This window comes from Macaca mulatta, chromosome 16 (assembly GCF_049350105.2).
Source record: "Macaca mulatta isolate MMU2019108-1 chromosome 16, T2T-MMU8v2.0, whole genome shotgun sequence".
Classification (NCBI taxonomy): domain Eukaryota; kingdom Metazoa; phylum Chordata; class Mammalia; order Primates; family Cercopithecidae; genus Macaca; species Macaca mulatta.
The window spans coordinates 7,906,331-7,933,228 of record NC_133421.1 but is presented as its reverse complement, the minus strand read 5'-3'; the positions used below and the strand labels follow the sequence as shown (position 1 = coordinate 7,933,228).

Below are 26,898 nucleotides of genomic sequence, written 5' to 3'. Positions count from 1 at the left end.
TCAAATGCAAACAGTCTTTATTATGAGAAAGCAGTGTTATCTAGGAAAGTCACACGCTGGTTTCTTATACAACGACAAAGCAGGTTTCTTAAATAATTTACAAAGGGCAGAAATTGCTTTTGAACAGGGCTACCCCTCCCGGCACACCCACAGTACTCCGCCTTGAGTGTATAAATAGAACCCGTGAGCCCAGGGTCGGAAACCTGGAAATATCTCCTATGCCTTCCTCTGAGTCCCTGGTAGGGAAAGCAGGGATGACAGTGGGGCCCCCAAGAGCCTTGGCACCAGAAACACGGTGGGTGAGTGACTCTGTGGATGACTCCCCAAAAACCAGACACCTGGGTACACAGCTAAGAGCTCTCAAACATCTGAGGCTAGCACTTCACGTTATAGACGAGGCAAATAGAAGGCTCAAGGTCGAGTGTACGATGAGTTTCTAAGCTCAAGAGTCCCCTGGGAAAGCAGAAGGAACAATTCTCCCCCTCTGCAAGGTCTCCCCAAGACACTCTCAGGCTATGGCAGGCAGTCACTGATGGGTCCAGATGTGGCCGGAGCAGGGGGCTCTGGGCCCCTTGTTAGGTGCTTGTTAGCAGTGGCCCGGGGGTACTGACAACTCCTGGGGGTTTCCTCCGGGAAGCTCACGGGGAAGCATAGACATCCTTGAGTACGAAGACTTGGCGGTCAGACAGGGCTTGTTTCCTGCAAGACAGCTGCCTTTGTCACTGTGCTCAAGGTCGGAGAAGTAGGGATACCTTTCCCTGCTCACTGTGGGGTGGGGGCTGCTGGAAGGTGGCTGTAGCTACTCGGGGCCCCCGGCATGCTGTTAATGATGGGGTCTGTGAGGTTAGCAGCTCTGGCTCCAAGCAGCAAGCGGGTCCTACCTACTCTGCTGTGCCCATCAGCTCTGTGGGTTTTTCTTTAACTTGCTCATGCATGAGGTGGAGGAGGAGGACAGTGAGAAAGACGCTTGGGAGGTGGGCATTACCTGCAGGCACTTCCTCAGTCATGAATGAGAGAGATGATGTCACCACTAGAGAGAAGGGGAGGGATTGATGCCACTGGGTGTGGTGGGCTCTGAGTGGGCCCCTCTCAGCCTGAGCTAGACAAGATCAGACCCGGAAACATGGTAGGAATATGGCCCCCCAACACATAGAGCTGGCAGGGCTCAGCCTTAGAGCCCATCATGGCCATTATACAAGTGGAATGGAGAAATAGCCCCAAGTTAGGGGAGATCCACAACCGAGGCCCTGCGCCTAGGATGGGGCCATGAGCAGAGAGACCAGGAGCTCCATAGCAGTCAGGTTGCTTTTCCCTATTCCACAGGCAGGCAGGGCACAGAGGAGCCACGGACAGTTCTGGAGGAAGGGCAGGCTTTTCAGGAACCAGCCACGTGTGAGGTTCCAAATGATGGACAAACGTGGGGGCCCAAGGCCCAGAAGACCACACACATTCAGGCTGCATTCTTTACCATCAACCCAGTCCAGGTTTTTGTCTCTTCTCATGTTTGAGATGAGGGAGACTGAGGCCCAGAGAGGGGCAAAGACTGGCCAGGGTCACACAGCAGGTCAGCGCAGAACCAGCGCCTGCCTACAAAGATGGCCGGAGGGGCCCTGCCGGCCACTTCACTTTGAAGTATGGAATGCCAACTCACCTCTCTTCCGCCATGATGGCTTCCTCTAGCTCTTGGGACAGCTTCTGGAGATGCTGAATTCCCGCCCCCACAGGCTCTGGGTCACTGTCAGACTCGCTGAATGAAAGAAAAAGCCACACCAGTGACTAGCTAGAAACTCCTGGCAGGAGCCCCTTGCAACCCAGTACCGGGGTCTGGTCTGTGGGCCCAGATGACCCTGGTGGGCTGGGCTTCACTCCAGACCCTCACTCCAGGAAGTGACCTCAGAGCAACAAACAGAGAGAAGATCAAGATCCACAAGGCCAAGGTCATGGGCAAGTGATTTTGCAGTGTCCCCACTTGGAAACTGAGCCTCAGCCCTCCAGGAGGCTTCAAAACTTGCTTGTGGGCTCACTAGGAGGCTTGGGTGAGTGGGATTGTATCAGAGCTAAGCTCAGCTCTTCCTTTACAGAGAAACTAAGGTCCTGAAGGATTTTCTCAGGTCCTCTGCTAGCTCTGGGGGCGGAACCAGGTCAGAACACAGATGTGGAGAGTATTTTTGAAGTGTACACAAGCCTTATTTTAGCTTCCAGGTTTGCAAAGAGCCACCTGGTCACTTACATGCATCCTGGTGACCACCTGCCACAATAGACGGGCAGCCGCTAGGCAGCCTTCCCTGAGAGCCCCGAGATGGGAATAGGAAGCTGCGAGGAACTGTGGACTGGGATGAGCTTCACTCTCTCCCCTGAGCCAGGCCACTTGCTGGGCCTGTCTGAGAACTAGAAGATTCTGCAGGGCAGGCCAGCTTGATCAGTGGGGCAGAATATCCAGATGATCTGGACCCCAGCCTTTACTCCTCTGTTTCCTACGGGATGGCCCTCGTGCTAATCACCAAAAGCCTCCGGACCTCCGTTTCATTACCTGTCAAACGGGACAAACAGAGCCTACCTTAATTACAGCTCAAGGTTCCTATGAGACTAAAGAAAGATGCTAGCCCTCAAAGAAATTTGGGGAAAAATTCAACAGCCCAAAGCTACTATGCAGCCTTAACTAACACACTCCATTTCCCCCTAGAACTCAGCCAGAAAGTTGAAATACAATCCTTAGGAATCTAGTTGTTGTTTTGTTTTCTCTCTTTTTTTTTTTTTTTTTTTTTTGAGACAGAGTCTCGCTGTGTCACCCAGGATGGAGTGCAGTGGCGCGATCTCGGCTCACTGCAACCTCCACCCCCTGAGTTCAAGCGATTCTCCTGCCTCAACCTCCCAAGGAGCTGGGATTAGAGGCGTGTACCACCACGCCCAGCCAATTTTGTATTTTTAGTAGAGATGAGGTTTCACCATGTTGGCCAGGCTGGTCTCCAACTCCTGACCTCAGGGGATCCACCCGTCTCAGCCTCCCGAAGTGCTGGGATTACAGGTGTGAGCCACCGTGCCCGGCCAGTTTTCTCATTTTCTAATGAACAAATACACGCACTGGATATCTGCTAAAGCAGGACACACATTTAACAGTAAGAATAATTATAACATGATATGACGCTGCTCAGGGTACCCCTGGCTCCAGGTAGCCACAGGAGGTGCCAAGAAGCCCCTGGGGCCCAGCTGGTGTCTGGGAGGTCAGAGAGCAGGGACTGTGCCCAGGCTAAAAGGTCACCAGTGCCGGGGTGAGGCACTATCCCACTTGCCTGGGAGAGCAGAGGGGCTCTGTTGAGGAGTAGGGGCTCCGGAAGGCAGCCTCCCGCCTTGACCGCCGTGATGGGTGGGCACGTGAGCCCATCCGGGCAGAGAGGTGGTGACGCTCCTTCTCCCGGGGCTCTGTGGCTGAGTGGGCAGGGGCGGCTCCAGACAGCCGAGTGCTCTTCTGGCTCAGGCTGTGAGCTGGGGATCCACTGCCCGTCTGTGCTCCTCTCTTCCGCCTCCTGGCCTTCACGTGCGTCTCCACCAGCCACCTGGTGCCACTTTGGCAGGACTCCTGGATTCTCTGGAACAGGCAAATGGAAAAGTTAGCACAGACACAACCAAAAGTGAGGCCGGGCACCGTGGCTCACGCCTATAATCCCAGTACTTTGGGAGGCCGAGGCAGGTGGATCACCTGACGTAAGAAGTTCGAGACCAGCCTGGCCAACATTGTGAAACCCCATCTCTACTAAAAATACAAAAAAAAAAAAAAAAAAAAATTAGCCGGGCACAGTGGCAGGTGCCTGTAGTTCCAGCTACTTGGGTGACTGAGGCATGAGAATCACTTGAACCCGGGAGGTGGAGGTTGCAGTGAGCCGAGATCGTGCCACTGAACTCCAGCCTGGGCGACTGAGTGAGACCCTGTCTCGCAAACAAACAAGCAACAACAAAAAACCCAAGGGTAAACTACCCTGGTCTCCAGACCCTACCAGCGATCCCTAGACCCACCAAGTGTCCTGTAAATACAGGCTGTTTTAGTCTCCAGGGTGAAGGATGTGACTGACTCCTCGTAGAATGAGTCCACGGCAGGGACCCAGCTCAGAGCTCCTGGATATGACAGCAGCAGTCAGCAGCAGGAGGATCCCCCTGGTGCCTGGAGCCTGTTTGTCTAAGTCCAAACTCTCTTTCCAGACACAGATTGACCCCAGGACTGAAGGAGAGGGCCCAGAGTAGAGCAGGCTCCCCCGCCCAGCACCCCCTGCACACCAGGAGAGCGCCTGTCTTCCTGCCTCGGGTCTCACTCACTCTATCCACCCTCTACAGTGGTCCATAGTGATCCTTCTAAAGGGCAGTTCTGACTGTGACACTCAACTGCTCGAAACCCTTCTATGGCTTCTTGTTGCACATAGGACCAAGCCCCAACTCCTGGGCCTTTCACACCAGCTGGGTGACGGCTGTGAAGGCTCTTCTTCATCAGCTCGACTGTCTTTGCCTTGGCAAGCCAGAGCCCAGGGGTTGGAGCCCAGCCCAGGTTAAATCTGATGAGTTACGTGACCTTGGACAAATTCATTTCATTTCTCTGATCCCTGAGGGTGGCGAAAACAATCAAAAAGTTCTTCCAAATAAAGACTAACATTTGGCTCAGAGAACTCTCTGCAGAGGGTCCAGAAAGAGCCACTCTCTTTCTGGAGAATTCTCTCGTCTTCAGAATTCCCAATGAGACACCGAGGAGAAACCTCTGCAGCCCCCAGTCCTCTCTCTGGAGGTCTGTTCATCCTAATGGCTTCTGTCCTTTCTAAGTGACACGTCTACACCTCCAGCTCTGGGTTTAAAGATGCATCGGTTGAAGGGCCCATAGACGCTTACATCCAATATAAGGACATCTTCCTGCCAGCACCTCTCATTTGACAGCAAATCCCCTCTAACTGACCTTCTCAGCAGCTCCTGAAGTTTATCCTCTGCAAGTCCAGATCCTTAGTCTCCTTCAGGAGCACCTCTGCTTCTATTCCGTTCTCCATCACGTAGATAAAGGACAAATTCTAATATGCTAATGAGACCAGACTTTCCACTGTTTAGAATCCTCCAGACTCCTGATCATTCCTGGGAGAGTCTAAGCTCCTTCATGTCCTTTCTCCCGGCTCTACCTTGCTCTCTGTCCTCTGCTCATACCCAGACTACAATTCTGGCTCTCCTCAGGGGTACACGGCTGAGTTGGCAGTACACCTTGCTTTCCCTCAGCTCTAGGCTTGGACCTGAGGGGCTCTGGACTTGCACTATTTCTCCTACCCTAAATACCCCTTGACCTTTGCTTCCCTGGGTGAACTCTGGAATCATCTCCTCTGGGAAGCCTTCACCGGCTAAGTTTGTGTTTGGCGAGCCCTCGCTATTGGCCACTTGCTTGCAATTTCCTATCACGTACAGCTCTTATCACCTGGTATTGTGAGCATCTGTTTCCTCCAAGACATGTTTTCACTAACTCATTCAACTATTTGTTGAGTGCCTATATGTGCCAGGAACTATTTGGGGTGCGGGGGAAACAGCAGTGAACTAACCAAAATCCCTGTCTTCTTGGAGTCTATATTCTTGAGACTCTTTGAGGGCAGGAACTGTCTGGCACCAAGGAAACACTCCATAAAAAAGATGATTAGTATTGTCACTATTACCTGGGACATGGCACCCAAAGCGCTCTTAGCTGAGCGAGCTGCAGCCTGGAGGCCCTGCTGACCTGGCTCTGGGGTTTCCAGGCGTTTCCAGGAGGGGCCTGTGCAGAGGTTGAGGTTGACGGCTCTCAGGGGCAGCCTCCTTTGGAACTGCCTGCACAGAGACCCCAGGGCCCCTGCAGAGGTCTCCTGATGGCTGGCCACAGGCTGCAGCTCCTTGCTGTCCTCCAGCTGCTCCTGGTGCCGGAGAGATCTCCGGCGCACAGAGGTCCCCATGCTCTGCCACCGAGAAGCCATTTGTCTGGCCAAGAGTCTTCTCTGTCCACTAGACCCTGGGGAGGAGGGCAAAAAAGCAGGTCAGCAAGGCATTCCCCATCCCCATTTCCAGGCCCCACAGAGACCCTGGACACAGGGGAAGAGATGGGATGCAGCGGGGTGGCGAGGGCGAGCGGGGAGCGGGCGAGTTGGCAAGTGTGGGTGCGGGAAGGAGGATGCTTCCTGGAAGAGAGGTCTCGGGTCAGCAGCATTTCTGCTGTCCCGCACTTCAAGTTTCCAAAACAGCTGTCTTTTCATCCCAACCTCCTTCCTCTCTCTGGCTCAGGCGTGGAGGGGAGGCGGGGTCAAGACACGCCGTAGCCGAGCTTCAGCGCTGGGCCCAGGACACGATCACCATCTCCTTCACCAGCTCGCCCAGACCAAACGCGCCCCCACGCAGATCCCGGCCTTCCCACCAGACGCCCTGATTTTGATCCGACGCTTGTAGTACCCAGACGCCTCCACAGGCCGTGCGTGTCCGAACCCAATGCCCTCCCCTCTGAACAAAAAAAATTGTTTTGAGCCGAGATCGCGCCATTGCACCCAGCCTGGGGAACAAGAACGAAATTTGTTGTGCCCCGCCCGCACTCACCCGACAGCACCAACGCGGATCACACGCCCAGCACAGCTGCTCCTCGCCCACCACAGCCGGTTTGAAACTCTGCGCGGCTCCGCCCCAGGCCCCGTCCTCACAGCTGATTGGTTCTGTCCCCGCCCCCGTCCCCGCCCCAGGGATCCGATTGGCTTTCTCTGTCGCAGCTGTAAATGCTGCGCTCGGATTGGCCCGGCCGTCCCCATTCATCTCTCCGGCCCCCTCCCTGCCGCCAGCCTCGTGGCTCCGGGCTTTGTGTTATGCGTCCCGCCCGGGCCACCGCCCTTGCCCGCCCAGCCCCCGCGCATCGCACGCCGGGTCCCCTCCCTGGAGCGCGCACGGGGTTGAGGCTGCTCTGATCCATGGGGTGGAGGCGGAGGTCCTGGGATCTAGGCCTCCTGGCTCAGGCCTCAGGCCTCAGACCCCGCAGTGGGCAGGGACCCTGTCCATCCTGCCAAGGGGTCTGGCTTTTCTTTCTTGCTCAGTGGTTTTGTCCGAAGGAGCCAGGGCCTGGCAGTGCGGAGCCCTGGGTTCCCAGAGACGTTTCCTTTCAAATTTCCCTCCTGACCCTCCCTTCCTGTGACAAGACACTGTCCCTCTCTGAGTTCCCCATACTCGCCATCCATGCTCCGCGCCCCCCTCCCAGAAGATGCGTCCTGGAAGCGGGGATAGACCAGAGTACTCGTCTGCCCTCCTCCCGCCTACACCAGCTCCCCGTCCCCGCCTTGCCCCACGCATCCCTCCCTCTCTCAGCGGAATGCCTGCCTCTCCTCTCCTTAGCATCCAAACACAATCAGCCATTATAGAAGTTCATCCTTCTCCTTTCGGTGACCTCAGAGCTGTGCTGCCCAGTCCCCTGGCTGGTTTCTTTGTTTCCTCTCCGGCACAAGAGCCTGAGATGCTGACTTCTTGAAAGACTGTCTTCAGCCCTCTTCGTTTCTGGGCGGTCTCACCCACTCCTTTGGCCTCAGTGATTTCCAACGAAAGGATGATGATAATGATTAACGTGTATATGGCCCTTAGTATGCACAGGTACTGGTGTTGCAGTTTATTAACTGATTTGACCCTCTGCTGTGGTTTGAATGTGTCCCTCAAATTTCACATGTTGGAAATGTAATGCCCAAATTCGTATATTGGTGGCATTTGTTTGTTTGTTTTTGAGACAGAATTTCGCTCTTGTTGCCCACGTTGGAGTGCAGCCTGACGATCTCGGCTCACTGCAACCTCCGCCTCCCGGGTTCAAGCGATTCTCCCACCTCAGACTCCCGAGTAGCTGGGATTACAGGCGCCCGCCACCACGCCCAGCTAATTTTTTGTATTTTTAGTAGAGATGGGGTTTCACTATGTTGGCCAAACTGGTCTCGAACTCCTGACCTTAGGCAATCCACCAGCCTCAGCCTTCCAAAGTTCTGGGATTACAGGCAAGAGCCACCACGCCTGGCTATCAGTGGCATTTTTTTTTTAGACATATAAATTGTTATTTATTCAAATTATAGAATATTATACAGTACTGAAAAATAAGCGAATTGTAACCAGATGGTGTAACTTAAGTGAATGTCGAAATATAATGCTAGATTTAAAAAAAAGCAATATGCAGACAAACATAAAGTATGACAACCATATAAGTTCAAACACAAAAAAAACTAAACAATATGGTTTAGGAATATGCACACACATTTGTGGACAAAGCTATGATGGAAAGCAAAGGAATTGTAAACACCAAAATAAAATAGGTAGTCATTTTTTGGAAGGGTGGCAGGAGAAGAGGATGTAATGAGGAAAGGGCTCAAAGGACTTCAAAGGTAATGTTCCATTTTGTAGGCTGGGTGGTGACCACATGAATGTTTACTTTCCTCTTTATTATTTTTTTCCTTTTAGACAGGATCTTGCTCTGTTGTCCAGGCTGAGATGCAGTGGTACAATCATGGCTCACTGCAGTCTCAACCTCCTGGGCTCAAGCAGTCCTCCTGCCTTGACCTCCCAGAGTTCTGGGATTACAAGTGTGAGCCACCTTGCCTAGCCTTTATTATTCTTTAAACCATATATGTATGTAATTTTATATGTGTCAGTTTATATTTGTGTGTGTATACACATACCTGTACATATATTATTTTGTAAGTATGAGCTACTTTGTAATTTTTTTTTAAAAGTTTTTAAAAATTGACAAGTAATAATTTAACATTGATGGGGCACACAGTGATGTTTTGATATATATAATGTAAAGTGATCAGCTCTGGGTAATTGGCATATTCATCATCTCAAATATTATCATTTCTCTGTGTTGGGAACAGTCAATATCTTCCTTCTAGTTATTTGAAACTGTATATTATTGTTCACTCTAGTCATCCCACAGTGCTACAGAGTACTAAGCTAATTACTCCTATTTAGCTGTAACTTTGTGTCTTTTAACAAATCTCTCCTATTCGTTCCTTCCACCTACCATTCCCAGCATCCAGTATTTTGATGAGGTGAGGCCTTTGGGAGGTAATTAGCATTAGATAAAATCAAACAGGGTAGGCCCCATAATGGTACTGGTGGCTAAAAAAGAAGGGGAAGAGAGACCTGAGCTGACAGGCACGATTTTGCCCTCTCATCATGCAATGCCTTCTGCCATGTTACCACACAGCAAGAAGGCCCTTACCAGATGCCAACCAGATGCCAGTGCTATGCTCTGGCATAGCACTTCCCATCCTCCAGACCATGAGCTAAATAATGTCTTTTCTTTATAAATTATGCAGTCTGTGGTATTCAGATATAGCAGCAGAAAATGGACTGACACCTTCATTGTACCTACACTTGATGAGGAAACTGAGAATAGAGAATTTGGTTGGGCCCAAATTTCGCTCAGTTAGTCTACATCAGGGCCAAGGATTCAAACTTCAAGGTTCAAGTTTGAAGTTTGAACCCACTATATCCATTTTACAAGAGTCACTAATGGGGTATAGGTTGTGGTTTGCAAAATATTGCTCTAGTTTGCCTGTCCTTCATTTTTTAGTGGATACAGGGTTTCATCATGTTGGTCAGGCTGGTCTCGAACCCTGGAGTTCCTCCAGTCATCAGAGCCATATCAAAACTACAAAGGAAAATAAAAGTGTTTATCATAAAAGTCTAAGGAGAGAGGGAGAGCACACTATCACTTGCAGGTGGCAAGTGTCTGCTTCTGGGATGCTGGCAATGCTCACGCTTGATCTAGGTGATGCTGTTTATCAACCTAGTGAAGTTGTTTATCAACAGTCAGAAATGCTTGTTTTCAAACCTGTTTATAACAGTTGCATTTGTTACTGTAATTAAGGAATTTAATTGATGTCTTTTACCAATGAAATCCAAGGGGGAAAAGAAAGAGTTGTTGTTTCTATGAAAACTAAGTTGAAAGTATGGGAAAGAGTCCATGAAGGGGAAATACTTAGAAACAAGCAAAGTCTCTCAAACCAGAGTGTCTTATCACAATTTGCCTCCCCAGTGCCTGCCATGTCACAGGCATCTGTAATAATAGTTTATATTTTTTGAGCCTTCACCATGTGTCAGACGCTCTGCTAAGTGCATTTACTTTCTTTATTCTTTCTTAATCCTCAAGCAGTTCTATGAAGTAGGTACTATTTTTATTTCCATTACAGATGACAAAAGTGAGATGCAGACAGGTGAAATATCTGGTCCAAGATCGTGTGGAATGTCGGAACTGGAGCTTAAATCCAGTGACTGACTTCAAAGCCTGAATTCTTACCCTCAGATTACACAGCTTTGTTAAGTATCAGGGGTGACACAATGAATGCATGCATGCACAAAGAGGCCATCCCTGCTTGGAGCTTTCCATCCTCTTCCCTCACTCAGAATGGTAACTGGCAGGTCAGGTTAATGAAGGACAGTCTCCATGGCAACAAGTAAAGGAGGAAGAAACATTTTCTTCTGAATGAGAAGCCTTTCCCTTCTGCCTTGCATGGAGTGGTGGCTGGAGGGAGGGAAGGAGGCTGTGCTCAGGGGAAACAGGCTCCTAGTCCAGAGGTCAGTACAGGGGCTTCTGTTCTTGGTAAGGAGGAGAAACCAGTCACTTGTTCCTAGTGGAGGCTTTTGGAGGGGGAGGGAATCCAGCATCACCCTTGCCTCTGTTGGGGAGGGGGATAAAGGAGAAGCTCCAGCCCTGCTATCCAGGGGCTCTTTGTCCAAGAGCAAACATTCCACTAGTTTCCTTGACCTCCTGAAACTGTCAATCTGATGGAAGACATAGACATTAAACACATTATTGTAAACAATTACAATCGGGCAAAGTAGCATGAATGTGCAGTGCTGGGAGAAGTGACGGGGGTACAAGGGGGATGGGGAGATTGACTGGAGCTGGAGGTCAGGGTACTCTTCCCTGAATGTGTGGTGTTTGAAGTGAGGAGCTAGTGGGCCAATGGTTGGGAGTCTGGAGCATTGCCAAGTGTTAGGACTGGGGACTGGGGAAAGTCTGGACAAAAAGGGTAGGGCTGAGATCAGGGGCTGAGGGTAGGGGATGGGGTGGCAAGAGACAGGGTCTGTTGGTCCGAGAAGGAGCTTAAAATTTGTCCTGAAGGTGGTGGCAACTCTTTGCTGAACGTTAAGAGGGCAGTAGGTTATTAGAGCGGCATTTTAATGAAGTCCATGACGAGACTGGTTTGGGAGCGGCTATAGTTTTAATGTGTCCCCCAAATTTCATTTGTTGGAAACTGAATCCTCAAATTCATATGTTGATGATATTTATGGGTGGGGCCTTTGGAGGGTAATTAGGATTAGATAACATCATCAGGGTAGGAGGACCCTGTGATAGGATTGGAGGCTTTACAAGAAGAGGGACGGAGACCTGAGCTGATATGCATGCTCTTGTCCTCTTACCATGTGATGCCTTCCACCATGTTATGATGTAGCAAGAAGGCCCTCACAAGATGCCAACACCATGCTCTTGGATTTCCCGGCCTCCACAACTATGAGCTAAACAAATGTCTTTTTTTTAAAAAAAAAATAATAAATTATGCATTCTGTGGTGTTCAGTTACAATCACAGAGAATGAACTAAGACAGCAGGCAAAGGGTTTCTGGGGCATCAGTCTGTAGCCTGTGGCCCAAGCCCAGGCACAGACCAGGAACGATCATCATTCTTCTCAGCAGGGAAACCAACACCCCTGGCATCAGCTTCAACATCCCCTTTTCTTCTTGCCCCCACCTCCCCCAATCAACCACAGGCTACATCTATCAGTTTTACTGTTTAAACGTCTCTGCAATGTGTGTGTGCCCTTTGACCCTCTACAAAGGGAAGCAATGGAAACAGTGGGAGAGTTTTAAGAAGTGTGAGAAGAGACACAATTGGATCTTTTTCATTGTGAATTATATCACTGATAGAAAACTGCCTAAGACATAAAATCTAGCGTCATGAATACAGTGAGTCCTTACTTAATGCTGTCAATAGGTGTTTGAAAACTGACTTTAGCCTGGGTGTGGTGGCTCACACCTGTAATCCCAGCACTTTGGGAGGCCAAGAAGGCAGGTGGATCACCTGAGGTCAGGAGTTCGAGACCAGCCTGGCCAATGTGATGAAACCCTGTATCCACTAAAAAAAAAAAAAAAAAAAAAATAGCTTGGCAAGGTGGCAGGAACCTGTAATCCCAGCTACTCGGGAGGCCGAGGCAGGAGAATCACTTGAGCCCAGGAGGCGGAGGTTGCAGTGAGTCAAGATCACTCCATTGCACTCCAGCCTGGGCAACAAGAGCAAAATTCTATCTCAAGAAAAAAAAAAAAAAAAAAAACTGACTTTCAGTGAAATGACATATAAGGAAACCACCTTTTTTTCTCATCAACATTATAAGAAAATGATGACATTGATTGAAAGGATGTTATTCGAGGACCTGATGTATGTCCTTTCATTTCAGACTGCAGTTTCCAAGAACCTAAAAGGACATTAAGTGAGGACTTACTGTACTTATAAAGCCAACACCCATGTAAGCATCACCTAGGTCAAGGGTAAGCATTGCCAGCATCCCAGAAGCAGACACTTGCCACCTGTGAGGGATGCGTGTGCTCTCCCTCTCTCCTTAGACTTTTATGATAAACACTTTTATTTTCCTTTGTAGTTTTGATACAGCTCTGATGACTGGAGGAACTCCAGGGTTCTTGGTCTTGCGCCGATAGGATTAACGACTCGGACACACGTGGAGTGGTTTTAAGGAGCAAAAAGTTTAATAGGCAAGAGAGAAGGAAGGAAGAAGAGAATAGCTCCCCCATACAGAGAGAGAGGGAAGGGGGAGATTTGAACAAAGAGAAAACCCCCTGCTCAGGGTGGAGTGGTGGGAAGTGGCTGCTTACACGAAGAGGCTGAGGAGGCGGTGTCTGATTTCCATAGGGCCCAGGGGATTGGTTTGACCAGGTATAATTTACATAGCCCACAAAAACCCTGGCCCTCCCACCTTAGCCCTCTAATATGCAAATGCGGGTCGCCATGATGTTCTGAACACATGCTGTTATCTGGAGGTGACCATGACACTCGGTACACCTGATGACAGGGAAAAGACAGCGGGAATCGCCATATGAGTGAACCCAGTTTCTAATGGCCGGCATTTGCATATTGAGGCTTGCCAGCCTGGCCCTTTAAGCGGCCCTTTCTGTTAGAAAAGAGATGGTTTCGGGTTTGTTTTTTTTTTTTTTTTTTTGAGACAGAGTCTCGCTTAGTCGCCCAGGCTGCAGTGCAGTGGCGCGATCTCGGCTCACTGCAAGCTCCGCCTCCCGGGTTCACGCCATTCTCCTGCCTCAGCCTCCCGAGTAGCTGGGACTACAGGCGCCCGCCGCCTCGCCCGGCTAATTTTTTGCATTTTTAGTAGAGACGGGGTTTCACAGTGTTAGCCAGGATGGTCTCGATCTCCTGACCTTGTGATCCGCCCGCCTCGGCCTCCCAAAGTGCTGGGATTACAGGCGTGAGCCACCGCGCCCGGCCGGGGGTTGTTTTTTATTGCAGGAAAATTTCCACCGAGAACCTTTACCCTTACTATCTGCCTAAAAATTATTTCTTATGAACTCCTGTATTAGTTTTGCTAAGTATCCACTTTACCTATGTGTGCGGACCTCTCTAGGCTGCCGTGTGGCTGGAGAAAGGATGGAAGGCAGGAGGGCAAGGTTTTCTGCGGCCTTCTACCTTCCAGGGATGGAAGACTTTCCGCGGTGCTAGATTTCAGGGTGCTATTCACTGCTGCAGCCCTCCCAACTTCCCCTGAGAGGGAGGAAGGAGAGGTCAGTCTTCCCATTTCAATTGGGAAAATGCAGTGAGAGAGAACGAGAGACCTCCAAGGCCATAAGGTCAGTATATAGGAAAGGGTCAGCCCTTTGAACTCAGCTGTGTCTGGCTTACCCCAGTGTTCTTCTTTTTCTTTTCTTTTCTTTTTTTTCTTTTTTTTTTTGTTTTGATACACAGTCTCACTCTATGGCTCAGGCTGGAGTGCAGCCGCATGATCTCAGTGCACAGCAACCTTCATCTCCTGGGTTCAAGTGATTCTCCTGCCTCAGCCTCCTGAGTAGCTGGGATTACAGGTGCCTGCCTCCATGCCCAGCTAAGTTTTGTAATTTGAGTAGAGATGGGGATTTATTATGTTGGCCAGGCTGGTCTCTAACTCCTGACCTCAGGTGATCAACCTGCCTTAGCTCCCAAAGTCCTGGGATTACAGACATGAGCCACTGCGCCCAGCCTAGTCTAGTTTTTTTTTTTGTTTGTTTTTTTTTGAGATGGAGTCTCGCTCTGTCACCCAGGCTGGAGTGCAGTGGTGTGATCTCGGCTCACTGCAACCTCCGCCTCCTGGATTCAAGCGATTCTTCTGCCTCAGCTTCCTGAGTAGCTGGGATTACAGGCACGCACCACCACACCCAGGTAATTTTTGTATTTTTAGTAGAGACGGGGTTTCAGCATGTTGTCCAGGCTGGTCTCGAACTCCTGACCTAAGGTGATCCACCTACCTCAGCCTCCTTAGTCCAGTGTTTTCCTCTCTCCCTGTAGCAGAGTCCTGCACCCCTTCCCTCTGCAACCAATGAGCCTGGTGTCAGGAAGAGAACGGTTTTGTGGCGGTGAGTCCAGTGCCCTCAGGGTGCAGAGGTGTAGGAGCTTGAACTGGCCACGCGGTGGTGCCAAACACCAGGTCTTCGCATCTGTGTTTCCCAGCCCGGAAGGGCGTCCCTGAGGTCCTGAATAAACTCTGCCTGCTTCCCAGAGCACAGGGCTAAGGCGCTCCAAAGGGGATGGGATACCCACCCTGCCCCCAGCCAGACCTGGCAGGAGAGGCAGGAGCGGGGCTGGGGAGGGCGCCTCAACTTTGCCCAAACCCACCACGCCTTCGTTGTCCATCTTCCTTCCCTCCCAAGCCAGAAATCTGTCCCCTCTTCCCTTGGGCCACCATTGCAGGGCCTCCTGAAGGCAGATCCTGGGGAAGGGATGGGGAACAGGGAAAGTAGGAAGGTGGCTGGATGGCAAAGGGCAGCTGCCACCCCGGCTGGCCTGGAGTCCTCGGGGGCTTAGAGTCTGGGCCCAGCCCAGGTCTCCCCACCTTTTCCCCTTCAGTGGCCTCCAGGCCTCTCTCCACATCGCCAGGCTGGAGTGCAGTGGTGCAATCTTGGCTCACTGCAACCTCCGCCTCCCGGGTTCAAGTGATTCTCCTGCTTCAGCCTCCCAAGTAGCTGGAACTATAGGCGCCTGCCACCACGCCTGGCTAATTTTTGTATTTTTGGTAGAGACGAGGTTTCACGATGTTGGCCAGGATGGTCTCGATCTCTTGACCTCGTGATCCGCCCGCTCGGCCTCCCAAAGTGCTGGGATTACAGGCGTGAGCCACCGCGCGCGGCCCCCTGTCTTCTTTAAGAAAGCTCAGCGGACCTTTTTCCTTCTTGGGGTGGAAGAAAATCCAAGCCTAGCACAGCCCTGGCATGTGTCGGGCAGGGGCCCAGAATCACTGGACGGAGCGGTGGATGGGATAGGAGGCGAGGCTGCCTGCGGACCACAGGCCTGGCCCGAGTGGCTCTGATGAGAAACTGGGGCGCCTGGGGCACCGCCCCCACCGTCTGCCCTTCCCCCACACTCCTCCTGGCTGGGCAGATCCCAGAGTCTCAGCCGCCTAAGTGTCTTCCCCGGAGGTGAGATTATCCCCGCCTGTGCCGGACACCGCCTTTCCTCCTGCAGCCATGGATGCCGCTCTGCTCCTGAACGTGGAAGGGGTCAAGAAAACCATTCTGCACGGAGGCACGGGCGAGCTCCCAAACTTCATCACCGGATCCCGAGTGAGTGGGGCCCCTCCGGAGCGGACAGGGTCCCCTACAGCCGCCTTCCACATTCCAGGTGTGCCCCAAGGCACTGTCAACAGCTTTCAGCTTTGCCAAAAAACAGCCAGGCATCCCCAGCCCTGGGCCTCCGGGGAGCTCCCAGCGTCTACCCAGTCACGGGGCATTTTTGGTACTTTGCAGATTCGACTTTAGCATGGGCTGAGGGGCAGGGCTTTGGGGAATTTTCTGGAGCCCTAAATGTTGAGAAGAAAGGGGGTCCCAGAGGTCTTGGTATTTGTCCCCAAATGTCTGTTGGGCTTCCCTGGACTGAAGGGTGCGTCTGTGGCTACAGAACTCTGACTTTGGCCGGGCGAGGTGGCTCACGCCTGTAATCCCAGCACTTTGGGAGGCCAAGATGGGCAGATCACGAGGTCAGGAGTTTGAGACCAGCCTGACCAACATGTGAAACTCCGTCTCTACTAAAATACAAAAATTAGCTGGATGTGCTGGGCGCTTGTAATCCCAGCTCAGCTACTCAGGAGACTGAGGCAGGAGAATCACTTGAACCCAGGAGGTGGAGCTTGCAGTGAGCCAAGATCACACCACTGCACTCCGGCCTGGGCAACAGAGTGAGACTCTGTCTCAAAAAAACAAAAAACAAAAAAACAAACAAACAAAAACAAAAAAACTGGGGGCTGATTTGAGGAAGGACTTCCGGACACACAGGACTGTGGGGAGTGGAATGGGGTCCGTAGGGAGGGGGTGGGTCCCTACTCCCTGGCGGGTGCAGGCAGGGTGGAGGTGCTCAGGGGATCTGAGGCATCTGATGGGGTGAACTGAGTGAGCTGACCCTGGGGACAGCCCTGAGTGTCGGTGGCAAGGGGGTGGCTTCTGCCAGGCCTTGAGCGGTGTGTCTAGAGCGGAGTGCACCGTCTCCGTGACCAGGTGATCTTTCATTTCCGCACCATGAAATGTGATGAGGAGCGCACGGTCATCGACGACAGCCGTCAGGTGGACCAGCCCATGCACATCATCATCGGGAACATGTTCAAGCTCGAGGTCTGGGAGATCCTGCTCACCTCCATGAGGGTGCACGAGGTGGCCGAGTTCTGGTGCGACACCATCGTAAGTCGGCCTGCGCGCCTGTCCCCTGGGACTAGTCTCTTCTGGCTCACCCACCCGCTTTGCAGGGCTGCTGTGTTTCAGGAAAGCTGGGACTCAAGCAAAGCTCTGCAAAGGCAATCCTGCTACCTTATTCCCCACCACTGTGCATGTGAAGATGGAGGGGACAGGGCTGGAAGGGGTGACCCATGCCTTGGCTGGCTGGTGGGGAGCAGGGCTATCCTCAGCAGGAGTGAGCCGGCCCACTTCACAGTCCTCACATTTGCGTGTGTGTGTGTGTGTGTGTGTGTGTGTGTGAGAGAGAGAGAGAGAGAGAGAGAGAGAGAGATAGGGTCTCGCTTTGTCATCCACGCTGGAGTGCAGTAGCGTAATTATGGCTCACTGCAGCCTCAACTTCCCGGGCTCAGGTGATCCTCCCACTTCAGCCTTCCAAGTAGTTGGGACTAAGGTGCGCCACCACACCTCATTTTTGTATTTTTTGTAGAGACAGAGTTTCGCCATGTTGGCCAGGCTGGTCCTAAACTCCTGGGCTTAAGCAATCCTCGGACTGTCTCGGCCTCCCAAAGTGCTGGAATTATAGGCATGAGCCATCATGCCGGGCCAACTCCTTGCTTTTTATACAGCAGGATTAGACCTGGAGATTTTATACAGCATGATTAGACCAGCCTTGGTCTAATCCCTCCTCCTCACATTGCACATTTTTTTTTGCCCTCCTCCTCACATTACAAGTTTCCCCTCCTATTTATAGCACTCCGTAAATTACCCTTATAAGTTAGCTTCCTTGCCTTGTGGCAAAACTCACTGACTCTTAGGCAACGTTTCTTGTGGGAACTTTCAAACATACACAAAAGTCAACAGGAAGAATAATGAACTCACAAGCATCCATCACCCAGTGCCGGCCACCATCAACCCGTGGCTGGTCTTGCTTCATCTCCCAACCCATCCACTTCCCTTCCTTGTCCTGCCTGGTTAAACCAAATGCCAGACACCATATCATTTCATCTGTAAATACTAAAATTTGTATCTCTAAAATATGAGGATATCCTGGCACTTTGGGAGACCAAGGCGGGCAGATCACGAAGTCAGGAGTTCGAGACCAGCCTGACCAACATGGTGAAACCCCGTCTCTACTAAAAATACAAAAATTAGCCGGGTGTGGTGGTGCACACCTGTAATCCCAGCTACTCAGGAGGCTGAGGCAGGAGAATCACTTGAACCCGGGAGGCGGAGGTTGTAGTGAGCTGAGATCACGCCACTGAACTCCAGTCTGGTGACAGAGCAAGACTCCATCTAAAAAAGAAAAAAAAAAAAAGAGGATATTAAAACAATTTAACCATGATATCATTATGAAATCTTTTAAAAACTCCAGTAATTCCTTAAAGCCATCTAATATCCAGTCACTGTTAAATTTTCTTTGGTTGACTCTTTTATTCTTTATAAATGAATGAGTTTGGTTTGTTTAAATCACCAACCAACCAAAGTCCCTGCATAGCGCTTTGTTGATGCGTCCTTCAAGTCCCTTTTCATCTATAGCTCCACCTCCTTTTCTTCTTTTCTTCCTTGACACGGAAATGTTGAAGGAACTGGGTCATTTATCCTGTAGAAGTCCCACATTCTGATTTTCCTGGTTGTTTTGCCATGGAATTGTCTAACATGCTCCTCTATTCCCCACATTTTTGATAAATTGAAAGTGAGGTCAAGAGGACCTGATAAGATTCAGATTCTTCTCTCTCTCTCCCTCTCTCTCTCTCTTGTTTTCGGAAGTCTGCCATGGATGGTACCATATACTTCCCTTTGGGAGAAGTACATCACACTCGGTTGTCTTTCTTACGATGACGTTAAGAGTGATTGGTGGGTTTAGGTGTTGACAGCCTGATCCATCCATTCCAAAGCTCCCCCTAGACTTTCACCATTGGTGGCAGATACCCAGACTCATTATTTCGTCAGAGGCCACTGACCTTTTAAATGAGCATTTTGGGGACGGTTTGAACTCTGTTCTGTCGTTCATTAGTTGCATGACCTGTGGAAGTCCCGTCTTCTGTCTGCTACTCTATTCCTCCATTTATAAATAAATAAAACTCTAAGTTAAGGAGTTGTTTTGGAGATTACATGATATAACATATGAGGGTGAATCATAATACAGAGCAATTAAAAATGAAAGCTATTATTTTGAGCTAGAATTTTTTTTTTTCCTGAGATGGAGTTTCACTCTGTCACCCAGGCTGGAGTGTAGTGGCACGATCTTGGCTCACTGGAACCCCTGCCTCCCAGGTTCAAATTATTCTCCTGCCTCAGCCTCCTGAGTAGCTGGGGATTACAGGTGCCCACCACCACACCCATATGTGTATGTGTGTGTGTGTGTGTGTGTGTATATATATATATATATATTTTTTTTTTTTTTGTATTTTTAGTAGAGATGGGGTTTCATCATGTTGGACCAGACTGGTCTTGAACTCTTGACCTCAAGTGATCTGCTTGCCTCGGCCTCCCAAAGTGCTGGGATTACAGGCATGAGCCACCATGCCCAGCCTAGAAAAAATATGAGATTTTTTCTAGGAAAAATGAGGAATTTTTCCTAATGAGGAAACTTAAGACTCCAAAAGGGAAAATAACTTGCAGTGGCTCAAACAAGTTAAGGGAAAAGATCTGGGTGAGATGCCTGGTTCCCTCTTCATCCTGCACACGTTTCTTGCAGTGTCTAATATAGCTGGGCTGCAGCACCATCCTCTGCCAGTAGGTGGTCCCACTCAACATGTTATTCATTTATTCATTCATGTAGCAAATATTTGTTGAACATCTTTCCTTTGTAGCAGTCCCTGTGTTTTTCTTCATTTTGATATTTTTATCTTAATTTTTTTTTTATCAAGTCAAGGCTTCAGAAAATTGGCTTCTTTGTGATTTCAGTTAGTTTAAAAATATATCTATTGACTTTGCTTAGAGTGAGGGGGTCCTGTACTTTGATTCATGCCATATGTGAGGCAAGTCTTGGCTGCCACTAAGAGTCCCCTCTCCATAGGATACACGTTTGCTAACACATGACAGCTGAGTGCATAGAAGGCTGTCAATAAATTCTTGATCAGTTGATTGATTTGTTTTTTGCAAAACCACAAGCTGTTGTCGTTCCCGTAATGTGGGCATGGCTCTTTGTTTCCTATGGAGTCTGTGTTCCTTTTTCCATGTTGATAGTCACATGAGTGCATTGCCTATATCACAGGCTGGTAACTGTTTTTTTTTTTTTTTTTTTTTTTTTTTTTCTTTTTTTGAGATGGAATTTCACTGTTGTTGCCCAGGCTGGAGTGCAATGGTGTGGGCTTGGCTCACTGCAACCTCTGCCTCCTGGGTTCAAGTGATTCTCCTGCCTCAGCCTCCTGAATAGCTGGAATTACAGGTGCTCGCCACCACACCGGGCCCATTTTTGTATTTTTAGTAAAGATGTGATTTCACCACGTTGGCCAGGCTGGTCTTGAACTCCTGACCTCAGGTGATCCACCCACCTTGACCTCCCAAAGTGCTGGGATTACAGGCATGAGCCACTGCTCCCATAGTAACTATGGGTTTTCCCAAGTTTTCCATGCCCCCCACATCTCCTCACCCCAGCCCATGGCTGTCGTGATTGTGTGCACATGCACACACACACACACACCCCTTTTAGAGTTAGTTCTTCACCTGCACATCCACCTCTTATCCATCCACCCACCTGCCCAGGCATCAATTCATCCATTTTTCCCTTCAACCAATCTTCATACATAATTCAGGCTTCCATCACTGCATGCATCCATCATCTTCTATCTCCTATCATTCATCCATCTATCTATCTATCTATCTATCTATCTATCTATCTATCTATCTATCTATCTATCTATCTATCTAGTTAGAAAACATTCACTGGGCACCTGATTTGGCCTGTGCTGTATGTTAGGAATGAAAAGCCCCAAGTCCTTAGGGAACTTGAATTCTGGAGGAGGAGCAGACAGCTAAACAATTGTAATGCAGAGCAGCCAGTGCCACGACATAAGTAAGTGAGGGCAGTGTGCTTTGGGGCCACAAAAGCTCAGCTTGCTGGGGGCCATGGCGTGCCGAGCTGGGGGCTGCTGAGTCAGAGCCAGAGGTGGCCCGCCTGGCAGCAAGCTGTTTCTGGGGCTTCTCCCTCCCTTGGTCCAGCTCTAATCCCAACAGGCTCAACAGCCATCTGCTCATCTCTTCCACAAAGAGGCAGAAGGCATTTCGGGCTAATCCTGGCCGGTGGGGCGGGCGGGGTGGCCTCTGCCTCTGTGCTGGTGACCTGGAGGCAGAGCTGAACCGCTGCACAGTTTCAGCCCCTTCAAGTCGTATGTTGCATGTGGAGCCAGTGCTGGATCGTCTCAGAAGCCAGTCCAAGGAGATGGGTTCTCAGGGAGCCTAGTCGGGGAAACTGAGGCCCAGCATACATACAGCGGGCCTCGCTGAGGCTGTACGGCTGATTTTCCCAGCCCTCCTTCATCCCAAGGGTGGCAAACTCAGCTCCCGTGCTGGCTGAAGCTGTGATGAGCCAGACGTATATCTGCACCGTCTCATTTAATCCCTACAGCAGCCCTAATACTGGACAGGAGCAACCCAGGGAACTGGGGTTCAGAGAAGTGCGGAGACCTGGGGTCACTGCTAGCCTGCAGCACTGCCAGGAGACCAAAGTGACTCTCTTGGACCCTGGAGTCTTGCTCCTTCCACTGCCCCACACTGCCCTTCCTGCAAGTCATAGGCTTTGTGGAGCTCAGGGCTTCCTTGGGGCAGAGATGTGTTACAGCGGACCACAAGGGCCAGAAGAGGCAGCCGGAGGCTAAGAGCATATGGCCTCTGGAGCCAGGTTTGAATCCTGGCTGCGTCATTTCCTAGCTGTGTGACCTTAAGCAAGTTGCTTTGCCTCTCTGGGCTGTAGTTTCCCCATCTGTAAAATGGGGATAATGATGCTTCTCTTGAATTGTCGTAAGGATTGAAGAGGCTCATAACAGTGTGAAGTGCTTTGCCTGGCACACAGTTAACCACAGTTAGTATTAGTGGCATAGTGAGGGAGCAGGATTCCTGCCAGGAGGGGCTCTGAGTGGAGGCCTTTTGTGGCCCACCTAGCTCTGAGCAGGTAGCCCAGATGCCATCCATCTGTTTCTCCCCACAGCACACGGGGGTCTACCCCATCCTGTCCCGGAGCCTGCGGCAGATGGCCCAGGGCAAGGACCCCACGGAGTGGCACGTGCACACATGCGGGCTGGCCAACATGTTCGCCTACCACACGCTGGGCTACGAGGACCTGGACGAGCTGCAGAAGGAGCCTCAGCCTCTGATCTTTGTGATCGAGCTGCTGCAGGTGGGGCTCGGGGTAGGCAGGGCTGGAGGGCTGTGCCAGCACCGGAGAGGGACAGAGGGCATCACAGGCACCCCCACCCCACTGGCCACTGGACAGTGCCCTGTTTCTCTTTAGAGAACAAGAAAGGGTTCATAAGCTAGGGGACAATACGAATGTGAAACGACAGTCCTCTGATTTTTCCACAAGAAAGGTCCAATTGGTGCTGGGTGTGGTGGCTCACGCCTGTAATCCCAGCACTTTGGGAGGTCGAGGGGGTTGGATCACCTGAGGTCAGGAGTTCGAGACCAGCCTGGCCAACATGGTAAAACCCCGTCTCTACTGAAAACACAAAAATTAACCAGGTGTGGTGGTGCACGCCTGTAATCCCAGCTACTCGGGAATTTGAGGCATGAGAATGGCTTGAACCTGGGAAGCAGAGGTTGCAGTGAGCCAAGATCATGTCAGTGCATTTCAACCTGGGTGACAGAGCAAGACTCCATCTCAAAAAAAAAAAAAAAAAAAAGTCTGCTTGGAACCACTTTTTTTGTTTTGTTTTGTTTTTGAGATGGAGTCTCGCTCTGTCGTCCAGGCTGGAGTGCAGTGGCCGGATCTCAGCTCACTGCAAGCTCCGCCTCCCGGGTTCATGCCATTCTCCTGCCTCAGCCTCCGAGTAGCTGGGACTACAGGTGCCAGCCACCTCGCCCGGCTAGCTTTTTGTATTTTTTAGTAGAGATGGGGTTTCACTGTGTTAGCCAGGATGGTCTCGAACTCCTGACCTTGTGATCCGCCCGTCTCGGCCTCCCAAAGTGCTGGGATTACAGGCTTGAGCCACCACGCCCGGCTGAACCACTTTTTAAAAATGTGATTTGTTTTCATTTTGGAGGCATTTTACTTCTATTTGTTATCTACTTCCACTTTCATTTTCGAGAGTTGGAGATTATAACCTCTTCGGTTCCTGTGGTTTGTGGGTTCAGACTTGGTTCTCTAGTAGCGGGAGAGGCTGCATGGAACTCCCCATATCCTCCCACCCACAGCCCCAGAGTGATTGACAGCGCGTGTTTGCGGGTTGGTGAGAGAGGGTTAGGGCCAGGGTCAAGGTCAGGTCAGGATTCAGCTTATGGCCAAGACTGAGGCTCAGCCTGAGAGCTATGTGAGTGAATAAAAATAAAATAAGAACTGTGTCAACCAAGAGCCTTTACAGGCTTGCTGTCACAGTTGCGTGGTCTGTGCACTGCACGAGGTGCACCGGCATCTCCTCCAAGGTGCTCATTATGCTCATTATAGACATCGTACATCGGTATTTCTATAATGACAAGTTTCCAGCAGATGGCAATAGTGTATTGTTCTAACAAAATGAGTATTCACGACAATTTTCTGAATATTAGAAGTGAAGTGTCTTGATGAACGGGCACCTTTTCCTAGTTTGCACAAAGGCATGGATTTAGGGCAGGGTTTTTGGCATTTTCGCTTCTTTCCCTTGTCTGTATGCACTTGACCAGCAAGCATGACTTCGGGGAGCTGTGTCAAGGTCCAGTCTTTCGGGTCCCTGATGGGGTGCAGGCCCCTGGGGTCCCTGCCTCACTGACCTGCAGCTCTGGGGCCAGGTTGACGCCCCGAGTGATTACCAGAGGGAGACCTGGAACCTGAGCAATCATGAGAAGATGAAGGTGGTGCCCGTCCTCCACGGAGAGGGAAATCGGCTCTTCAAGCTGGGCCGCTACGAGGAGGCCTCTTCCAAGTACCAGGAGGCCATCATCTGCCTAAGGAACCTGCAGACCAAGGTCAGAGGCCGCTGGCCATGGGTGGGAAGTGGGGCTGACTCTGGGGGACCTGCCCAGCGCCGGCGAGGGTGGGGCGGGGGTTGGGCAGCCGCCTGAGGTCATGGCTGACCTTCTCCCTGGGCAGGAGAAGCCGTGGGAGGTGCAGTGGCTGAAGCTGGAGAAGATGATCAACACCCTGACCCTCAACTACTGCCAGTGCCTGCTGAAGAAGGAGGAGTATTACGAGGTGCTGGAGCACACCAGTGACATTCTCCGGCACCACCCAGGTGTGTGGGGCTGCAGGGGTGGGCAGCGAGGGGGCGCCCGGCTCAGGGCCACGGAGACACCTGCCATAGCCTTCCTGGACTTTTCTTTCCACCCCATCGGGGCACCGAACCTTGTCTCCACCCAGCGGGGTTTCCCCGAGTGTGTAATTGAATCGTGGGTGATGGATGGGCAGTGCTTGGCGTGGGGGGCCCTTTATTTTAATGTGTGTTTGAACACTTACCCAGGAAGCTCACCAAGCTTGTGTTTTCAGTGGAACAGTAAACAGGCTTTTAAAAAAGAGGGGCAATCAATATAGAGAAAAATATTATGCCGGTACTAGTACAGGTGTTGCGAGGATATGGCACCTCCAGTACTACTAGTATTGACTTACCGCTTGAATAGTGCTCACGGTAATACCACCCAGGCCCTGGCTCGTGCGTCAGGCTCAAGTCCTCTGCGTTTATTATCTCATTTAATCCTTGTAATCCTCATAATCACCATGTGGGGGAGGTGCAGGGAAAGGGACTGAAGGTTATCTCATTTAGGGAGCATCTGTAAGAAAAATAAAAGTTATGAATATAAAATTAGTCACAGGGCCTTGAAAAGGAGAGAAGGAGGTACTGCCATTATGATCATCATCTCCATCTTACAGTTGAGGAAACTGAGGGATCGGGGGTACAGAGAGGTTAAGGATCGTGGCGGGGCTAAGGGTCTTGGAGGCTGGTGAGTCCCAGCTGGGCGGGGGCTGCCTCTGAGGCTGGGCAGGGAGCTGCGGCTGGATGCTCCCTGCTCTCCACAGGCATCGTGAAGGCCTACTATGTGCGTGCCCGGGCTCACGCGGAGGTGTGGAACGAGGCCGAGGCCAAGGCGGACCTCCAGAAAGTGCTGGAGCTGGAGCCATCCATGCAGAAGGCGGTGCGCAGGGAGCTGAGGCTGCTGGAGAACCGCATGGCGGAGAAGCAGGAGGAGGAGAGGCTGCGCTGCCGGAACATGCTGAGCCAGGGAGCCACGCAGCCTCCCGCAGAGCCACCGGCACAGCCCCCCACAGCACCACCTGCAGAGCTGTCCACAGGGCCACCTGCGGAGCCCCCCACAGCACCACCTGCGGAGCTGTCCACAGGGCCACCTGCAGAGCCACCCGCAGAGCTCCCCCTGTCCCCAGGGCACTCACTGCAGCACTGACCCCCCTGAGACCCACAGTCAGCCTGACACCTAGGCAGGGAGCAAGTGGCCTGGTCACTTCTGGTTCTGCTGACCAGGATCGTGGTGTCACTTTTTAAAATTTAAAATTAATTTTTGAAATCAAAGTCAGACACGCCCATGGTAAAAAAAAAAAAAAATTCCAAAACGCACAGAAGAGCTCATGAATAAAGTGGTTTTCTCCCCTACCCCTTCCATTCCTTCCATGCCATGGTTTTAATTGACCCTGTTTTTAATTCTTCTGGTGGTTTTCTCTATTTCCAAGTAATCTGTTTAAATCAGTTTCTCCACCCATCGATTTTACTCCATGTCAATGACAAATGAGGATTTGATGCTCTGATCCTTTCTCATCCCTGGTACCCCTCCCTGTCTCCCCATTTGTGATAGTTAGATTTGGGGGTCATCTCTTGGTTATTTTTGTAACTTTATGCAGGACACTTAGAACTCTCTAGAATCCCACTGATTTTAGTGGGTCTTGATGTAGGGTGGGCAAGCCCCGAAACTGGAGCTTAGCCTGAGAGGGCTCTTGGCTTCCCCCAGGATAGATTTCAAAGGCAAGCACCAGTGGTGGGGTAGAAGAAAACAGCTGTGGCCGGGCGCAGTGGCTCACGCCTATAATCCCAGCACTTTGGGAGGCCGAGGTGGGTGGATCACCTGAGGTCAGGAGTTCCAGACCAGCCTGGCCAACATGGTGAAATTCCGTCTCTACTAAAAATACAAAAAAACTAGCTGCATGTGGTGGCAGGCGTCTATAATCCCAGCTACTCGGGAGGCTGAGGCAGCAGAATCGCTTGAACCTGGGAGGCGGAGGTTGCAGTGAACTGAGATTGCGCCACCGCACTCCAGCCTGGGCAACGAGAGTAAAACTTCATCTAGAAAAAACAAACAAAAAAACCAACAACGAAACAACAACAACAAACAAAACAAACCAAGGAACAAAACCAAAACAGCTGTATTGAAGCTGCAGTGTTGCAACTCTGTGACTGCCCTGCAGAGCAGGGCTACCCCATAGGCAGGGAGCAGCAGCAGCTCAGGGCAGTTCTGCAGTCAGATTTACACCCACTTTTAATTACATGTAGATTAAGGAGCGGCGTATACAAAACTTTCTAGGGAAGGGGTAGTAACTTCTGGGTCCTGGGGTCTTTGCCACGGAAAAGGGCGGTATGCCAGGGTGTTGCCATGGCAATGGTAAACTGACGTGGCACCCTGGGGGGCGTGTCTTAGGAAAAGCTGCTTCCACTCGTCCCTGTTTTAGCTCATCTTCAAGTTAGTACGGTGTCCAAGCCCCACCGCCTACCTCAGTCTGGCGACTTCCTTCTGTGTCTGATGAGCATGGCAGCATTGGGACCTTCCCCTTCCAACTCTCTCCCTCCTCTTAGTCTTCCCTAAAGAAGGACGAGTACGAGGAGGTGCTATCACACCAGCG

General features: G+C 50.9%; 2 protein-coding genes across 3 annotated transcripts; one reads left to right on the top strand and one right to left on the bottom strand.

The window, feature by feature from the left end:
• Nucleotides 1-6,654, bottom strand: PIMREG (PICALM interacting mitotic regulator). 2 transcript variants are annotated; one of them, XM_028835945.2, is made up of 6 exons: nt 6,571-6,654; nt 5,667-5,995; nt 3,291-3,586; nt 1,652-1,747; nt 986-1,030; nt 1-699 (listed from the first exon to the last, which is right to left on the bottom strand). In XM_028835945.2, the coding sequence occupies exons 2-5, from the start codon at nt 5,958-5,960 to the stop codon at nt 1,000-1,002; spliced, it is 717 nt and encodes a 238-aa protein (XP_028691778.2). In that variant the 5' UTR covers nt 5,961-5,995; nt 6,571-6,654; the 3' UTR covers nt 1-699; nt 986-999. The 2 variants fall into 2 exon arrangements, with proteins under 2 accessions (XP_028691778.2, XP_014973893.3); XM_015118407.3 differs by lacking the exon at nt 986-1,030.
• A 9,060-nt stretch (nt 6,655-15,714) lies between these two features.
• On the top strand, nt 15,715-26,175 carry AIPL1 (aryl hydrocarbon receptor interacting protein like 1). Its single transcript, NM_001032932.3, is given in 6 exon segments — nt 15,715-15,827; nt 16,755-16,934; nt 22,078-22,266; nt 23,850-24,026; nt 24,151-24,292; nt 25,072-26,175. Coding segments are annotated over 6 exon segments (1,167 nt in total). The 5' UTR covers nt 15,715-15,731; the 3' UTR covers nt 25,455-26,175.
• Nucleotides 26,176-26,898: the final 723 nt, after the last annotated feature.

What these genes read in the sequence shown, in the direction of transcription:
- PIMREG (XM_015118407.3), bottom strand. Translation starts at nt 5,960, where the DNA reads ATGGCTTCTCGGTGGCAGAGCATGGGGACCTCTGTGCGCCGGAGATCT. An exon ending in GAGCCCCTCTGCTCTCCCAG is followed by an intron (nt 1,748 to 3,290) that starts GCAAGTGGGATA and finishes TCTTTCATTCAG; the next exon opens with CGAGTCTGACAGTGACCCAG. An exon ending in GCCATCATGGCGGAAGAGAG is followed by an intron (nt 700 to 1,651) that starts GTGAGTTGGCAT and finishes GCTGTCTTGCAG; the next exon opens with GAAACAAGCCCTGTCTGACC.